Consider the following 19,962-nt stretch of genomic DNA (forward strand, 5'->3'; position numbering starts at 1 on the left):
GGCACGCGGACGGCCTCGGGCGAGATAGGATCGTCGCTGCAGCCTTCTTGCTCTCGGTGCCGGCCAAGGCGGCGGAGGAGGACGACGACAACGACGAGAGCGGCGGAGGAGGAGCTCGTGGAGGAGCCGATCCTGGAAGGGAGGAGCTCATGGAGGGCACGGAGCTTGCGCTTCGAGAGGGCGGAGAGGTTGGCGGCGGTGGAGGCGCGCGGGGAGGGGACCAAGGGGCGGAGGTGGTCGCCCCAACGGAAGCGCCCGGAGAGGACGACGTCGCGGAGGGACAGGAGGGAGTCGACGACGGGGCGGGGGAAGGAGGAGCGGAGGTTCGAAGGGGTCGCGGTCCTCTCTGCGACGATGGGGTTGGGGTCGGGGTTGGGGACAACGATAGGAGGGAGATCAGGAGGATAACTTAAGGAATTAGTATAATATGGTAGGAGGCAAAATATGTATTTTATTTAGATTTTAACTCTAGTATATATTTAACCCATGTTTAATCCGAGTTAAATTAACAAAGGATAACTGTAGGGGTATTTTAAAATAACGGTGGAACATATGAGGGGCATTTTAGAAAGAAAAAAAAAAAAGCAGGGGTAGATCGGATATATCCAAGCCTATGAGGGTTATATAGGCAATTATCCCTTCTTTTTATTGAAAAATCAGTTTTATTTACTTTGAAAAAATATATCTGCTTTTATTTGTCAGAATTTTTATTTTTTCCTAAATGGGAAAAACTGAAAACGGAAAATATCATTTAATCTGTCTTTTTTTTTTTCTTAGGACTTCTTTATGAGCAGGACTATTGTGCTATTAAAAGCCCAACAGTTTTTGTGCTTCTAACTTTCTAATCATTCTTTAAATTTGATGGGCGGTTAAAATGAGGGAGGGAAGAGATATTGGAGAAAAATTCAAGAAGGAAAATTGAAACACCTAATACTTTTTTAAAGGGATATTTCTTTTCATTTTCATTCTAATCCTCCATCAAACTTGATGGGTAAAGTTAGAAGCACAATGATTGCTGTGCTGCTGTGTTTCTAATAGCACAATAGCCTTGCTCCTCCTTTTACACTAATCTTATAATTTTGTTTCAATTGTTGAAATGATTTTTTTTTAATTTTATTTGGCTAATTAATCATTTTTTTTATCACGTCAGTGTTATATTAGATAAAAATGACGAACAGATCGTTCACTGTCTTTAAAAGCGATTGAATTATTTATCTTTTTTGGATGGGTTGTTAAGATTTTTGTAGATTGTTAGGAATTGAATTATTTATCTTTTTTGGTTATTGGTTGTTAAGATTTTTGTAGATTGTTAGGATTGTATGTGAATCGTTGAAATTTTTGAATGATTGTTATGATTATTATATATGAAAAATGGAAATAAATGGTAAATATTTTTTGTTAAGAAAAATGTGGTAAACGATTCGTCGTTTTTCAATTGTTCTTTCATCCTATTGCTGAGTTGAACAAAATAGTATTATTGGGCTAAATAAAATCTTATAAAGTTATTTTGTAATTTATAATTTTTTAAAGAATTAAATCGGAAAAGGTTCCTTTTTTCCTGCATACCAAACTAGTTCCATTTTCCAGTTGGAAAGAGCTTTTAACGAGTCTTTCATTCCACGACCACAAAGCACTTTTCTGCAAAGAACAATATTTTGTATATTACAACTAAAGTATCTGTTCCTTTTGTTTTTAAAATTTTATTTTGTTTTATTTAGTGGTTGTGCATGCAGATGAAACTGCAAACACACACAAAAAAAATGAAAAATAAAAAATAATTGTTTCACGGGTATCCTTTCTATGGAAGATGTTTGAATAATTGCTTTCTATTTTTTAGCTTTTTATATATATTGGTGCTTACTAAAACAACATTTTTGTGGAACGTCTAATGCACTATTCAAACTGCATATTCAACACACCTTAGCCTAGACATCCATCCATAGTAGTAGTATAGTACACCCTCCCATGTCGCCCAAAGCAATAACACTTCAGTGTTTAAAATGTCTAGGCATTGTTGTAGACTGTAGAGGGAAATATATATATATATATATATATTATTTTTTTTTTGAGAGATAAATAGCACACTACCCACTTCGTTTATTTCATTTAGAAATAAACTTAGCTAGAAATGTGAATTAACTAGAATTCGAACTTGGGTCTCGGGTACCAACCACCAGGCCCTTTTGCCACTTGCGCTAGGGACGGTCGGTCTGTAGAGGGAAATGTTGAACAGGAAATATGACCTATTTTGCAAAGAGCAAAAGTTAAACAATAGCCAAATCATGAAAAACACCACCTGTTGCATTGAATATGATATTCATTATAGACATCTTATTATACTACTTATTTATTTATCAAATACCATATGCTTTTTTTAAAAATATTCATGTGTCCAAATAAGATTAAGAGGATAAATAAAGAAATTTTATGAATGCTCTATTATTCTCTATTCCAATGGAGAGAAAAGAGACGTTGAAAAAAAGGAGAAAAACAAAGAAAGAACAAAACTAAAAATTTGGAGGGAAAATTATTTTCTTTTGAATTAAAACTTGGAGAGGAAAACAAAAAGAAAAAATAACCGTGAGTAACAGTCGGTTTCTTTTCTCCCAAAAAGTGCAAGAGAGAGGTAGAGAAAATGAAAACAAAAAAAATTTGTTTTCTCTTTTCTTTTTCTCCAAATATTCAAACAACAGAGAGAAAATTTTCATTTCTTTTCTTCTCTCCTTTTATCTCCCTCCAAATGAAAGCATTCGTATGCAACACACAAAATTCTTCAGCACCACAAGATTACCACAAAATCAGATGAAATATCTCAGTTGGTGACATCTCAACATATCACAATTACACATGATATAATAATTTGACGAAACACATACTATGAATTATACTCATAAGTCGTTTCGCAATGAGAGAGCTTTTGAATTCACTATCCATATCAGTAAATATAATTTAGAACAGTTGAAGCATCTCAAAACCAAATTTAATAATTTTTAAATTTATAATACAATCTATCGAACGGGTATAAAATAAACGGTCAAAACCATACCTCCAAGAAATAAGGAATACAATTTCTTAAATTCAAAATCGATTTTATTGTTCTTAATCTATTAGTGAATAAAATTTTTAATTAAAAATTCAACTGATTCTGATTCTTTTACAACGTTAACTAGGAAACGCCCACACAACCCGCTAAAAATGTCAACTTTCAGTCCCTTTGATAATAAGATATATAATAATAAAAAACTATAAAAATTTAATTTTTAGAATATTTAAATATTTTAAATTATATTTAACGGTATAAATTGTCGTTGATTTGAAAACCTTTTTATCGAAAATAACTTATAAGCACCAAGATGATTGTATTTGTACTCATACAATGATACAGTAGCCGAACTCTCTCTATATATGTATAGACACATCTCTATATATATAGACACACCCCACACGTTTCTCACAGCTTGCGGACCAGGCGCGAAGTTGTTGTTTTCCGCCATTTCTCGGTGGAAAACGCAAACCCAGGTTCTCCAAATGAATCGTAAAATAATTTTGCGGAAAATTTTGTTTCGTGGATAAACAAACAAGCAGAAAACTGTTTTAGGCTCTGAAATCAGTTTTTGGCTCACTTTTATGGCGAACCAAACACAGGCACAGCTAAGCGAAATTGCAATTCAAGCATAGAGTATCGGCACGGAAGGAGAAGATAAAAGAGGCAAATCATTTACTTTTACTGATTTTTGTAACTAAATACAACAAGTTTCACATCTCACTTCATCAAATGAAGGGTAAACAAACACAAAAAAATTAGTGTGCTCTTTGAGTCATCAAAAGCCATACCTCTTCTGAGAACCTTCTTCTAGGCCGAGATCTGGAGAACCCAAATCCTGCAACAAAACCAACATAAAAAGCTCTCTTTTGCACGCCGTTTACTGCATTTGGGTACGACTGGGTATCTGACGCATCAAGCACTGAGTTATATAACTTTCTGACAAAAGAGGAAAAGGAAGATCCGAAGTTCAGACTTCACAAAACAGAACATTCAGTAAAGTCTGCCGCTGCAATCATGAGAACCGCAGAAACAATCTTTCCGCTTTATGTTGCCATCTGAATCACGGACCTGATCTATCATGTAGTTATAGTGGTATGTTAACTCCTGAAGCGGAGGGATATTTTCAGCGGCAAAGAACATTATGTGCGGCATCCTCTTATCGTCATGGTCGTACAGAACATTTTGCGCGTAGAGATTCGGCGAACAACTGTGGTTAATGAATCTCCCGACATTTCCACACTCAGCTGCATCGATTGTGAAGCCCTTGTCCTGCACAGTGTCGCAATTAGAACTAGACTGTAGCCCAGGAATAATACTCGGGAGCCCTTCCCAAAGAGACTGATCATCGTAGTTATGACCGATATCAAAGAGGTAGTCGTCGTTGCTCCTCTGTTCAGCCTCTTTATCCTGAAGCAGCTCGCCTACATATTCGCATATGAAGCTTCCGGACGGAATAGAACTCAAGGATCTGACTCCCCACCCTCTCGACAGGGTCTTGAATATTTCTAGCTGTATTTTGATACCATGCTGGCTCACCCGGTTGTGGCACGATGGCGGACACTTGCAGTTTGGCCCGCACTCATATATAAGTGGCTTCGCTTGAACAATAGCGCCGTTGAAATTAAATGGAATTTCCCCTCCATTTTTCATCGCACAAGCGCACTTGGCAGAATCCGAACAGCCGCCAGAACAGTCGCAACCCATGGGACGAGTCTTGGCGTACCATGGTGGATATATGATCTTGGTTATATATTGAAACGGCGGCGGCCGCTCATCATCGATTGTGTTGACCGCACAGATTGGTATCTTCTCCTTGCCTTGAGATATATCACGCACGCATAAACCTTCACGGACTTTCAACCTTTTTGTCTTGTTAACTACATTTAGGGCAAGTTCGGGTTGCCCTGGCATTCGTCTCAACTGGAACTTAAAAACAGAAACACCATGGGGCCCTTTCTCACTCCAATACTTCTCAACAAGGTACAATCCTGCGTAAGTGAATGTTGAGACCATCTTAATTCTCCCATCAGAGCTATCACTCCCTTTATGCTCTTTAAAGCCATGTATAACCCTCACAGGTGTCTGCATGTCAATGCTGTTTTTGAGTGCTAGGTTCCCACGCTCGAGCTTCTGGTCTTCCGCTTCTTTCTTACCAGCAGGTTTTCCTCCCGCGCCAGAATATATTAGTATATCCGAACTGTCGATGTCATCAGGGTAGCCGCCAGAAGCAACGATGCTTGTCGCAAGACGTAGACCATTTTTGACTACAGAATCTATACCTCCTTGATAAGGGCGGTGAAGTCCAACAATAGAGAGCTCCACCCGATAGTGGAATTCGTCCCCGACTTCAACCCCAGGAACGTTTCCTAATACTGCTTCACCAGAGTTAACATACTCATTGCACCTTTTGAGGACTGCAGCTGCCTCTAGATCGATCCTGCCAATCTTGCCCGATTCCTTTGTTGACTTGGCTTCCTCGCCTTTCAACAACTTTCTACAAACCAACTGAAACAATCGGAGGATTCTCCTGACCTTGGTACGATCATCAATGTGCTTCTTGTCACTTCCCTTGCGATTCCATTCAATAGGAACGCACGGGGTGATGTTGACACTTAATTCCCGTTTTCCTTCGTAAGTGGTTAATTCATGTTTTCCTTGGTACATGGTTAGTGCTTTTGCATTCTCATAATCCTGAGGCATCACATCCTCTTCATCTTCTTCTTTCAATTCATCTACTGGTCGAGAAACAGATTCACCCCTTGAGGCAAGCTTCTTGTTCAATACCCTTGCATCCTTTTTTACCTTAATTTTTGATGAACTGGAAGGCGAATTTCCGAAAGAAGTCCTTTTACTCTGCCGCCACGGACAGTTTTTGGCAGACATAAGAGCTTGCACGATTACCGTCTCACTGTAAGCATCCAAAGAAGCATCTCCTTCGCTCTGATCATCCGCGTCCTGTCTGAGCTTTCGTGGAACAGCATCTACAGACTTGACGAAATCGATCCTATCCTTCTTAACAATTTTTTCAATTGACAACGCTTCAATTGATTTCTCTGCCTTTTTTTGGCTAATCACTAGAGATCTTTCACCACCATTCGGACTCTTGTTTCTAACCTTTTCAAGGGAAGCAACTTTTGCTCCAAATTTCCTCTCACCATCCATACTCTCACCCTTCAGTTTCTCAATAGAAACAGCTTTAACCGACACGAGCGAACTGGTATTTATATCTGCCTCTAGCATCTTACTATTATCCAAGTTAGTTTTGTCTTTCATAGATTCCGACGAAAAATCTTGAAGATCAAGTTCTTTGCCAGTTTTCCGACTGGTTTCAGATTTGTCGCCACCATCAAGAGAACTCTTACTTTCCGGCTTTTCAACCAAAACAATTTGCCCGGAAACTTCTGAAGCTGCTTGCTGGTTTCCTTCTGATTTTTTCTCACCATTCGAGTTCTTATTTGAGTCAGCAGCTTTCGGGCACTTCTCTTTGCTCGTACGGGTAGTGTTGTTCCTCGCACACCCGACCGGAAAGCGCCGAATTGCCGATACCGCTCTTCTTTTAGGAGGAGGGTAAATCTTCGACGTCAGCCACCGCTTCTCGCCACCGAAACCATTTAGTTGGCACTCCAAATTTTCAAATTTTTCAGCTTGATCAGAAGAGCTCTCTATTCCGTTTTCCACCAGATCCTTTGCGGCCTGCTCAGAACTACCATCAACTCTTTCCTCCGGGGGTCTGATTTCAACTCCAAGTAGAGTTTCTGAACCCTTAATTTTCTCCTCCAAAGAACCATTTGATCCATGCTTTTCCTCTAAAGGGGACGCCCCCGCCATTTTGTTCGATTCCGAAGTTCCCGCTGCCGCTTCTCTCGATGAAACCCTAACCCTAACTAACTCCACGACCGGCGGGAGAACAGGGCCAACGGAAGCACGAATCGCCCCGTCGGGATCCAAACCTGGATCCGGAGCCATCGCAATCGGCTTCGGATCGGCCGTCGCAGGGAATCGGCCGCAGCCCTTGGGCCAACGGCGCGCGACGGAGAGCTTCCGCGGCTTGAGCTTGAGCGCAGGAGCCGCCATGATCGGAGCAGGGGCCTCGATCATAGGGAGCGACCTTGGAACACAATCACGCGCCGCGGAGGAGGTCAAATCGAATCGGAAGGAGGGCAAAATGAAACCCTAGCTACGACACGCGAGGGAGCGGTAGAGGGAGGGGAGAGAGAGAGGTGCGATACATACATTGGACTAGGGTTCGAGGGGAAGCTCGAGAGAGATCGAGAGACCACCTCACCTCGATAATGGTGGAGGAGGAGGAGGAGAACAGCGGTGCCGCGCCGGAGAAGGAGGTGGCGGAGGGGAGGGAGAGAGAGAGAGAGGCGTTAAATGCCAGAAATGGGAAGTGAAAAATGAAAAGTGAAAAATGAGAAAAAAAAATTACCCTTTTTATAGTGGGACTGTTGCGGATGGTGCTCGAATAAGGAGGGGGCCGAATTATGCGGACGGCGCTGGTCGTCCGGATCGACCCCACGATGCGCGGCGGTTTAGCGATCTCGACCGTCCATACTGGACGGTTGCGATCGCACTCTAACGCGACTTTGTAATCGGCAATTGAGAATATTTCGGCGCCGAGTTTATACTGGTACATGCAAACATCATTCTTCTATCCGGTTGTGTATCACCGTACACTTCCATAGAAATATTTTGCAAAGAGGTGTTAATTACTCTTTCCTAAAAGCTTAACTTGGATACGGCGCCGTTGGGCGAACAAACGAATCAACAATGCCAAAAATGTGTAGCTCAGTACGGGCCGATCGAGCGATCTCCGCCCTACAGAACATACAAGATCATTAAATTCTCTCACAGGAAGCTGTTCATGAATCTGAATTCTCGCAATTCTTCCTCACGACTTCGAACGAAAACATTAGTTGTAAGTGTTTCATTGTAGTACATGCTTAAAACACGCCTTATTTTGCAACATTCCACAATCTATCTCCGATCATCTCATAAACCAAAAGAAACCCGCAAATCTCCTCATATTCTCACCACCCTGAACATAGTTTTGAGGACAAGGATTAAAATAGCGGCTCGTGCAAACTACGTGCTACCACGCCGTGAATAACATTCAATAGATTCTTTTGAAACCATCAAAATCTGGCGTGGAAATTATGTTTTGTGCACCAACTCCTTGACCGCGTCTGCGAGGGATTGCTCGCCCCGAATGCTCTCGACCCACTTCGCGTTGATCCGCACCCGCTCGAGGCTCTGCTTCAGTGCTCTCTCGAAGGAGGGTTTGACCCGGCTAGCGAAGAACTCTTCGACTTCCACAGCTTTCTCAGAGGAGTTAAACTGGTAGTAAAACAAGTAATACTTTAGTAAGGAAGATAACTAGTACTACTAAGTGGATAAACAATGCAGAGATTGTAGGTTTCATCCGATACCGGCGATACAATCGCACTGACGAATCTTGAGATTAAAGAGCTTGCTGCCCATGTCTTTGAGATATAGTCCCAGTTCTCCTGCAATACATATATGTATGTTAATGAAATTTTTCGATGTATAACCATGCGTAAGATTTCTTCGTACCTGCTCTATGTTTCTTTATCTCTTTTTGTTACTTCTATATTTTACTAATAACTAGGGGTGTACACAGTTTGGTCCCAAACTGAAAACCAAACCGAACCAAACCAAATAAAACTATTTAGTTTATATGGTTTTCAGTTCGATTCGGTTTTCAAATTTATTAAAATTCGGTTTCTGGTTTCGGTTTCGGTTTCGGTTTGAACACATTTCTTAATCGAACAGAACCAAAAACCGAATAGTAATAGTTTTACAAATTTTATCTGAACTAATTTATTAAATTTTATATTTATGATCAAATCTTGATCATATATCAACACATTTTTCAAAGTTCTATGTTTATAATTAAATTTGTTGTCTAATGATTCAATTTTTAATATCAAATTATAAAATAATTCATAAGAAAAATTTTAAAAAAAATCTGAAAATTAATTGCAAAACCGAACCAAAAGTAATTCGTAATTTTTTCAAATCGAAAAATTCGGTTCAGTTTGAGATTTGCCTAAAAACCAAACCAATGTCCGCAATAGGAGTATGGGACATTATTGCGACAAGCATCGAATATCATAAGGCTAGAAAAGTTCAAGAGAAAAGACAACTTTCTAGGGTTGTGGAGTACATATTGATGTAAAAGCTTAAATATCAAACCTCGTTCAGCATCGGCATTTGACGGTCTGAAGCATGAAATTGCTTTTCCAATTATATGATTAAAACTAAACCATAACACAGTACATTAGTATAATATACGGCGTTAGTTGTTTTTCCAATTATACTTTTGATTATTGCCCAATCAACAATGATAGTCGCAAATCAGAACATTTCAATGCTATTGTAACCTCCGAAAGTCCACTTAGGCAACAATTAGTTACTAATATAGTCAAATTGTATGGAGTTCATAACCAAATGACATGTACCTTAAGCCAAACCCATGCAGTTTCACGTCCTTGCCTGCTGATCCCAAGGCCGTAAATTGCATCTTGATTTCGAACCTAAACAAGCAGACAATTGAAAAAGGACAAAAAAAAAGATCTTGTCAAGAGCCATTTCATTGAGAGCACTAAAAAGTTACGAAGATTAAATACCAACCTTACGGGTCAATAGAAAATTCAGGGCCTCGAGGACAATTTCCTTATCGGGGCAAGATGCCAAAGAGCCTAGAAACAAAGGGTGGGGAAAAAAGAAAATTCAAGAATGACAAGTTAGCGAAAGAAATAACAACGAAACCCAATGTTGAAGCTTGAACCCTTTTCGAGTACTTTTTCGTAGATTCAATTCTAACAATTTAGTCCATTAAGTTTGTCCAGCATAATAGTTGTCTTTTCTCTAGTCTACTACAAGAAACGAAACACCACATCAGCATCATCAACATAGTTAGAGGACAAGACAATTTTTGAAGGCAGGCCATGACAGGAATATGTTGCTGTGGCAACTTTTCAATAAGGTAGAGTAAGAGAGAAAAGACTTTGGACTAAAGTGTTACGCAGAACAAACTTCACGGACTAAATTTTTCACATTGAAATTTTAAGGGCGTTAAATTAAAACAGAATCAAACTTCAGATACTAAATTTTCACCTAACCTATTAGTTAAAAAAAATTAAAAAAAAAAATTTGTAGACTGTCTTCGCACAGTGAGACGTTTAATTACTTACCTAAAACACGTACTCTTTCCTGACTTTGATCCGTCTCTGTGTATATCCTTAAGAGAGATTCAAACCCAGATTTATTTGAGGTGCTAACAGTTTGCATTACACCAAGGTATGCAGCCTAAATGACAATTTCAAAGTACATTATTTACGAAGAAATTAGACTAAAAACCAGTAAAATAATAAATATCTCGTTTCAACCTTTCTATTATCCGGAGGCAAGAGGGGTGTATTTCGGTCATTTAAGAAGATATTGAAGCGCTTTACTGCTTCATTTATAGTCTCTTCATGACCAAGTCTTACAAGCGCAACTAAAAGATCGGATCTTAGCATTACATCCAAGTGGTTTTCGCCATCCTTAGGATCCCAACCTAATTTTCTGAAAATAAAAATACTACGAGATTGAGCACAAGGGAAAAGTATAAGATTGTTTGACAATATGCTAAATCAGAATAAATTGCACCTATCTCACAACTTATACTGCCTAAAATTGAGGAATTTACCTTTTATAAACTCATCTAACTGACATATATATGCACATAACTATCCAGGAATACCAAAGAAAAATATAGTATGTAATAGAGATATTTATGTATATCTGTGCAGAATCATTTATTTACACGTAGACCCCGTAAAATCTGCATATCCAGAGGTACAGCTTGAAATTGCAGCTTTTTCTTCCTTCTTTTCATGGAAGTAGTCTCTTAAGATGGGGATCGATCAATTCTCCTTTTTTTTGTGCGTTGGGGTAGGTGGAGTGCTGGTTAGAAAATGTTTTCAAAAGAGAACTATTTTCGAAAGTACAGAGCTATATATATAGAGAGAGAGACTTATGAGTATAAGGTGATTGTACTCATAAAAGTATAGTAGCCAGAGTGCGGGGTTCTCTCTCTCTCTCTCTCTCTCTCTATATATATATATATAGAATGAAGCTAGAATATTTTTCATACTAAAGGAAATAGTATTTACTATATACGTTTTAGACCTTGGATACTTATAATAGGGTTTAGTGGTGGTAGGAGAAAAGTATTGATCCAAGGGCTCTATAAAGTTGATAGTAAATACTGTCCATTTACTATCAATAGTATTCTAGGCGAACTATATATATATATATATATCTAGTTGAGCTAGAATACTATTGGTAGCAAACGAGCTCCATTGCTATAGATTTTGTTTTCGTCTTTTCGATGATAGAGCCTCTAAATCAACGATCGGCACAGTTGAACAAAATCTACATCACTCGAAGAATCTAGAAATCAAATTTATGTGTTTTCGATATTGTTCTCTTGCACATCAAGTAGACACAAAAATGAAGAGCTAAAAATAAATAACCTTCAAAAAGTGATGATGAGATTTTTGTAATCAAGATCAAGAGTATAGATCTTGTTTTAAATAGTTTAAAATTTTTTCTAACCAAAATTTAATTGATTTAGATTTGTTTACACAGTTAAACAAGCAAACCCCTCCCATCGACCTTTAAAATTATAAATTTTGCAACCCTTTGATCATTAGATCAATGACGTCGAAAGGATTTGAAATTTGATTTCTAGATACTTCTAGAATAGATCATGTTCAACGGTGGCGATCGTCGATTTGAAGACTCCATCATTAAAAACAAATCAGTAGCAACGAAGCCCGTTTGCTACCGACAGTATTCTAGCTCAACTCTCTCTCTCTCTCTCTCTCTCTCTCTCTCTCTCTCTCTCTCTCTCTCTATATATATATATATATATATATATATATATATACACCTTGTGATCAAATCATGTTAAAATGAACAGTACAAATTGAACAATCTTTAGAAATTGAGGATAGAACTTTTAAGTTCAAGGTAAAGGATGCTTGAGCTTGATCTAGATAGTGTAAAATATTTTCTATTAAAAATTCAATAAATTTAGATTCTTCTATGCCGTTAAACTACAAAGTCATCATATTAGCCTTTGAAAATTGGCAATTTTGAGATGGTTCGATCATAAGGTAAACAATGTCGACAAAATATAAAATTTTATTTATAAAAACTTCAAATACCCTAGTTCAATTTTAATGGTGTGGAGCATCAATTAATAAACACCCTAAAGTCAAAAGCGAGACTATCGTAAGGGAGCCCTCTATAGTATAGGTGCATTGCTCTCTCTCTCTCCCCCCTCCAATTTATATTTTAGTTACTGAAAAAGTTTAAAGAGATGCCATGCAGAAACTGACATAGGCCATCAATATGCATTAATTATCATGTCTCGATTATACATACTTTGCAGCAGACAGAAGAAGATTGATGAGAAAGAGTTTGATGTCATTGGCCAACTCTGGAGTGGCATCCATTACCACATCTGCGATCTTACAACTAATCTGCAAGCCAAAGAAAAAAGTAATTACACTTGAAAGAATAGATTAAAAATGTAACGTAAGAGGTGAAGGTATACACACCACTATTACGTGAGAAAGCACAGTATAATCGAACTCTTCACCATAAGCACTCAACAAGAAAAGTAAAGATGACAATGTTTGTTTGCAGGCCACAGAAAGGGCATATGAATCTTCTACTACGCCTGCATTAGAAATATTAGAATGATCATAATTGACATCGAAGCTTACTTGAACAAGATTGGAAGGGGCTTTTTACATATATATCCCTGCAAAATAGTCAATGTACATGTATACTCCTGCAAAAAGTGAGTTATTACACATAGCCCACGAAAGTGCAGCTTTGTACCAAAATATCCATACCTCATTCAGAAGTCATCTGATCCATGGATCAAGGTAGTATTCGACTAGAATAAGTTTTTTAGTTAAGGGCCACTTTATGTGACTTCAAGGGTATAGGAAGTTCTTAAGATTTGAAGGGTACATATACTACCAAAATTGAGATTTTACAACAATATACATATATGTAAACATCGTATTCTACTAGGATAAGGTTTTTAGGAAAGGGCAACTTTATGTGACTTCAAGGATAGGGAAGTAGGTTCTTAAGATTTGAGGGTACATACACTACCAAAATTGAGATTTTACAACAATATAGATATATGTAAACATCTCAATTTGGAAATACAGGTCAATTAATCAGTACTTAATCCTATTACCTATTTTGTCCATTAAAGAGAGCTTATTGGCCTGTACTGCATATCTAATTCCAGCAGCAAGCTCATCATCATATTTCACTCTGTAAAAGCCTGTTTGGTCTACATTCAACTTAATCCAGAAGCGTTCACCATTCTCATTGTTCGGATCATGAGAACTGACAAGCTCCTTTATGTCCAACTTATGATATTTTGATTTCAGCAGAAACTTTTCCTGGGGATTATAGGAACCGCAGCATAATGTTACAGGAATAATCCACATGCCAGTACCAGAAGATCCATCAGATAAAAACTGTGCCTGCAAAGAAGAAGCAATGTCAAATGTTATTGGAAGGAGGGGAACCAAAAAAATAAAAAACTTAATAGAACTACAAAAGCACCATTACTCCTTTTTTTAAAAAGATCAAGCTCTTGTATGATCAACAAGGTATGATCAAATGGAACATATGAGGTGATTGCCACGAAAGACTTATTTAAAGAAGAGATAAATATATTGGACTAAGCAACAGAAATCTAATTGGCTCTTGTTGGGGAAAAAAACAAGAAGAATAAGTTAGAGCGATTGTTGAGTGTTAGGAGTAGGTAAATGCTTTTCTTAGTTGCGATAAAAAAGAAACATGTAAAGAATTCTAAAAGACAAACCTGCTCAAGCTCCAACTCATGCTTTTTAAGGTTTGCATAAATAACAGGATATCCTTGTTGCTTTGTCCACGAATTCATCAAATCCTTGACAGGTTCTCTGGACTTCTCTTCAAGAACAGCCCAAAGGTCTTCAGTCTTAGCATTTGAGTAGGTGTATTTTTTTATGTACGAAGCGAGAGCTTGCTGAAATTTAAAATTAACAAACGTATCATCAATAAAACATATAGATATGAACAATTCATGACGACTAGCCCAAGGAGAAAAATTAGACTGTAGAAAGAGTAAAAAGAAAAGGCTAAAATACAGAAAATCAGTTGGATATATTATGATTTGCACTTTAATCAAAACCTATAGATAACCCCATAGATAACCCCTCAATTTATTTGAAAATCTTACATTTTTACTACCTACAGGAGGGAGTAAAATGCTGACGTATCACAAGTGTTGAGATTATCAGCAGGGTTTAATTATCAAAAGGGATAAGTGTAAATCACCCTATATCCAAGGCTGTAATCTGCATTTTAGCCAAAAAAAAAAAAAAAAGCTACTAAGCTGCAAAAAGAACATCTTCAGTACCAGAATTTTGTGCTCTGAATACGATATATAACAAATGAACGCTCGCTATTACATGAAGCGTGAATAATTGCAGATATAGAGGAATTTCACATCAGTAATCCCAGAAAACAAACTCAAAACTCAGAGAACATTAAGCCATTAAGGAAGAATTTAAAGCGAAACTGGGGAAAAGCTGACAACCAACCTGGAAAGATTCCGCACCAAGGTAACTCTGCAGCATTCTGATAACAGAGGCACCCTTGTCATAGCTTATCGAGTCAAAAATTGCATCAATCTCATTGGCATGGTTTATTTCGACCTGAACAAATGTGGAAACATTTTGAGGCATTGTAAAACATAGCTCTTACCTACAAAAGGTATGCGGGACAATCACATATCCATATATAAGTATGCTCACGCATGCTTGCGAACATACTAACGTATGGATGTGTGAATGCCCTACATCCCTTTTCTAGGTAAGAACATACTTTTATGTATGCATACTAACATATTTATGCATGCATGCATGCATGATATGCGAATATCCCACATCCCTTTTGTAGGTAAGAAGGGGACATCACTTTCCTAGGTATGGGTGTGCGTTACCTCAATAGGATGTGATTCAGAAAGTGCATCAAGCATAAGGCCCGCAGCAGTTTCTTCAAGAAATTGAGTCCAAATCTTCCATTCAGGGAACAAGGAATCTACTGCTAAATAGCTCACCTGTTAAAAGAGCAAAACAGAAATGCAACAGAAGTTTCTATTGTAAGTTACAATCACTCAAAATGGCAAGAATAATATTACGTCCCTTACCCATGATGCAAATCCCTCATTTAGCCATAAGTGTGTCCACCATTCCATTGTCACCAGATTTCCAAACCATTGGTGTGCCAACTCATGTGCTACAGTAATCGCCACCTAAGAAGAATTAAACAGGTAGAACAAAGAGAGAATATGTTAGATCCAAGACAATTTCGCTCTCACGGTGAAGCGCCATCAAGCACAGATTTAATCCAAATTTTGAATAATCTTCAAGCATTAAGAACTAAAGTAAGAGCCATCAAGAATTAAGGACTGATCACCGATTGTTTGTTTGATGCTGATGATAAGCGATCATCATAGAGCAAAGCTGTTTCTCGATAAGTGACTAATCCATAGTTCTCCATAGCACCAGCAGCAAAATCAGGAATAGCTACCATATCCAATTTGGGAAGAGGATAAGGCACCGCAAAATAACTAAGAAATGAAAATGAACAACTGTTAATGATCCTATAAAAATTTCCAACTAATGTAAATGAAAACGAACAACTGTTAGTGAAGCTACAGAAATTTTCAGATGTATGTAACAAAAGAACTCATGCCAATTGATGGATAAAATTTGACAACAAATCAAAATTAATTACTTCTCATAGAGTTGAAGCGACTTCACAGCAACATCTAAAGCAAACTTCCCTTGACTGCTCTTACCAACTTGACAATATACGCGAACTTTTGTACCTAAAGAAATATGCACAAGCCCATCAATTTATCTTCTATATAATTTGGAAGGAAAGAATGGGACTGGTTAAAGAATAGGTTATATACTTCTATATCGTACCATCTGGTAATTTGTCTTCTATATAGTCAAATAAACCAACAACAATAGCCACCAAGTAAGTTGACATAATTGGTGATTCCTCAAAAGAGAGTGTCTTGACAACTCCATTAACTTTCTCTTCAGCAACAGGCATATTGGATAATGCTACGAGCTCAGAGGGTACTTCCAGTGTAATCTTGAAGGTAGCCTGAAGACATCAGGATAGGAAAAGAATATGACACTGGTGTAGAAATTTTCAAGAACAACAGTTAGCCTAAAATCAAAGATGAAGGCAAAACAGCGGGGCAAATTGACTGAATCTATTCAGAAAAGCACTAATAGCTTTTTCATAGATACAACATAGATCCGTTGACAAATTTGTGCTGCTACAAATATAGAAGCTTCAAATGGGGGACTGTTTTTGGGGTATAAAGCTTATTTAAATTTCCACCATAGCAAAAGCTCCAAGCTTTTCATTTTGCAAAGTGCTAAGCTTCCACTTTTCAGAGTAGAGAAGCTATTTAGAAGCTGGGTATTCACTAAGCAATCTAAACTAAAAGTTTCGAGTTTTTGGCTTTTCTGGTTTTAGATGAACACACTATTTGAGTTTTTGCTTTTAGATGAACACAACATTTTATTTGTTTACAGAGTTCAAGCAGTAGCATCACCATTCAAATTAAGCAAAAGTTTAAGGGCTTCAGGAAAAAAAAAATATACAAATGCTTCTGATGGATCCTTTCTCTAATTAGTTTAATGACTTTTACTGGTGTTTGGATCTTCTAGTAATTTATACGTATTGCTTCATGCGTTGTAAAGCACTCAACTAAGTAAACAATCCTTCATATTATAATTTACTAATCTTTATTATGGTTGTGCCAATAGATCATAGATCAAAACGAAATAATACAAAAAAGTTTTCAACATGAAATTCTTTTAAAGGAAGAGGCATGCAAGAGAGTAAAATGAACCACAGTTTGTTTCATTTGAGCAACTTGATGGTTCTTCCTTGGCAAAATTTAGCCACATTGTTTGGTTTATCTCAAACAATTTATGTGACTACTGACTAAGTTCCTGTTAAAGCAGATATCTCACCCTAATTCTGCATAGAAGAGACATCAAAAGATGTCGTAGTTAAGTAGGCATCCTAAAACAAGCCATAGGCTGGATTAGTTCCATCTGTGTCTACCAAGATACAAATGTAAGCACCTTAAATGCAGGTTCGTCCCAGCATGGGAAACACCGTCTAGCATCAACAGCCTCGAACTGCGTCACGGCCATGTTTCTTATCTCCCCATTATACTCGTACTTACTGCACGAGAAATAACATTAACTAGTCAGAAAAGTATTTACACATTAGAAAAAAAAAAAAATCAAAACATTCTAGAAGATTAAGCTTTTACAGAATATTGGTGGTTTCGCATGGTATGATAACAAAAGGTCCTGAGATCAAGTCTTCATAGGCTGCTATATTTTAAATTTTCACCTGTTAAGTTCAAGTCCATGCTTGAAACAATATGAGGAGTTTTAAATATAAATGAGAGAATAACAGTAGTTTCATATAATATCATAGCAGATTGTCGTTTAACTTCCTCTCATTTAAGTTAAGTCTAACTTATCGAAAGTCTCGTTTTCATAGTAAAACATCATTCTCTAAAAAATGAAACCAAATTATTCACATTATCGATCAAACTCCTACATACGAACAGCTAGTTACAAATAAAAGAAAATAGAGATCAAAGTCAAAACGAATTTACCTTCGGTAGAACCCCCTCATCTGGTCATTTAGGGTCCCTGTGAACCCAATTCTCAGTTCCCCATCCCCAATAGGAAGCGTCGTGTCGAACCCCACAACCAAGATCTCATCCTCCTCCACTGCGACGACCTCCGAGGGCTTGAGCTCCTGCAATCACAAACACACCCCATCGAGACCACTGTTACCCAAAAGATCCATCAAGTAGGACACGACTCAGCATCGATTCTAACATCCCCCACTCATGTGCATTCTGAATCTTGCACTACCCGATATGTCATAAAATGGCGGATGTCGGAATCGTACTCATGCCCCATTGGAGTGGAGGGGGCTCGAGACCATCTCTCATATTATATTATCCAAATGATTGATGTAGCAAGAAAAGGTTCGGCCGTCCTATATGCACTAACTGAAGAGGTAACAACAGAGACAACAGAATGATTGACTGAAGTATACATCATAAGATGACAAAATGCAGGAATCAAACTCAGGTCCCATTGAAATGAAGGGGCTTAGGACTAGCAAGGAAAAGGTCCAGTTGTGCATGGTGAGCATCCAGTAAAGAACACTCCGTGCACCAACAAATGAGATTACAAAAAGAAAAGACAACTGAACGACAGACGACTGACAGAATCATATACCACAGAATGGCAGATATAAGAATCGAACTCAACTCAAATTCTATTAAAATGGAAGGGCTCAGGACTCTTTGCCTTAGATTCTAAGTTTACTATATAGCAAGAAAAATAAAATAAAAATATTTTTAAAAAAATTATGATGGGATGGTTGACCCCCAAAAAAAAACAGATCCTGGGGGATCACCTCGGAGGATCCGGGGGTAGTGAAGCGGACGGAGGCGGGGTCGACGGCGAGGTCGGCGGCGTTGAGGACGAGGAAGCGCGTGGAGGAGACGACGGCGACGGCGATGGTCGAGGATCCCGAGAAGGCGCATCGGGCGAGGTCGACCCGCAGGGAGATGACGTACCGCTTAGGGTTTGCGAACCGCGGGAGGCGGGCTTGGCCTTTGAAATCCTCCACGCTCTGCTGCTCCGCCTTCGCCATTTTTTGCGCCTCTCTCTCCTTCTCTCTCTCTCTCTCTGTCTCGCTCTTCTTCTTTTTCTTTTTTTTCAGGCCCGTTTGATGATTCTTCAAGTAAAATGACTGATTGATTGATATATTTGTACAAATATTATATATATATATATATATATATATATATATATATATATATATATATATATAGAGTGAGACTATTATGATATCGGAAGCACGGAGTCTTCCGTGCTTCTAGCTCGTTTTCGATGTTGCGACTTTCAAATCGTCGATCGGCTCCGTTAAACGTGATCTAGAGTATTTGAAGTACCTAGAAATAAATTTTATTATTTTTTGATATCATTTGCCTAGTGATCGAATGGGCTCAAAATCAACAAATTTCAATGGTCGTAGTAAGCCATTTGCAAGTTTAACGGTGTAAAAATATCCAAATCATGTGAAATTTGATAGAAAATTCTTTATACTATATAAACGAGATCAATATCTTTGATTTAAAATTTTAATATCATATTATCACATTTTGTAAGATTTTTATTTTCAGCCGTTGATTTTAAGCCTCTTCGTTCACTAGGCAAATAATATCGTAAAATTATAAAATTTATTTTCTAGGTATTTCAAATACTCTAGATCAAGTTTAACGGAGCCGATCGACGATTCGAAAGTCGCAACATCGAAAATGAGCTGGAAGCACGGAAGGCTCCGTGCTTCCGATAGCATAGTAGCCTCACTATATATATATATATATATATATATAAGTCCGCTTCACCGTATTTTTATGAGTATTGACTCTCTTATACTCATAAGTTTTTGGCTCTAGATTTATTTTATTGATCATTTTTCACCTGTAGATCATACTATTCAACCAACTACCCACTCAACCCTAGACCGTGGGACCACTATTATTTTAAGTGGGGACCACCATCATCTAACCAGACATCCATCAATCAACGGTTTAAAATTTATGAGTATAGCGGACTACTATACTCAACCCTTAGGGGACCACTATCATTTTAAGTAGGGACCACCATCATCCTAACCAGACATTCCAT

At 37.9% G+C, this 19,962-nt stretch overlaps 2 protein-coding genes across 2 annotated transcripts; both read right to left on the bottom strand.

Annotated features, from left to right (window-relative positions):
* Positions 3,697–7,746, bottom strand: LOC109720000 (histone-lysine N-methyltransferase, H3 lysine-9 specific SUVH6-like). Its single transcript, XM_020246863.1, has one exon. The coding sequence runs from the start codon at positions 7,142–7,144 to the stop codon at positions 4,037–4,039; it is 3,108 nt and encodes a 1,035-aa protein (XP_020102452.1). The 5' UTR covers positions 7,145–7,746; the 3' UTR covers positions 3,697–4,036.
* Positions 7,917–19,019, bottom strand: LOC109720010 (aminopeptidase M1-B-like). The gene is made up of 19 exons (XM_020246874.1): positions 18,683–19,019; positions 17,865–18,010; positions 17,317–17,419; positions 16,132–16,318; positions 15,938–16,031; positions 15,617–15,770; positions 15,348–15,452; positions 15,141–15,257; positions 14,740–14,853; positions 13,980–14,162; positions 13,341–13,635; positions 12,685–12,806; positions 12,509–12,606; positions 10,462–10,639; positions 10,267–10,381; positions 9,704–9,771; positions 9,532–9,606; positions 8,479–8,556; positions 7,917–8,386 (listed from the first exon to the last, which is right to left on the bottom strand). Exons 1-19 carry the CDS (start codon positions 18,920–18,922, stop codon positions 8,204–8,206), a joined length of 2,655 nt encoding a protein of 884 aa, XP_020102463.1. The 5' UTR covers positions 18,923–19,019; the 3' UTR covers positions 7,917–8,203.

Source organism: Ananas comosus, linkage group 1 (genome assembly GCF_001540865.1).
Source record: "Ananas comosus cultivar F153 linkage group 1, ASM154086v1, whole genome shotgun sequence".
In the NCBI taxonomy this organism is placed as follows: Eukaryota; Viridiplantae; Streptophyta; class Magnoliopsida; order Poales; family Bromeliaceae; genus Ananas; species Ananas comosus.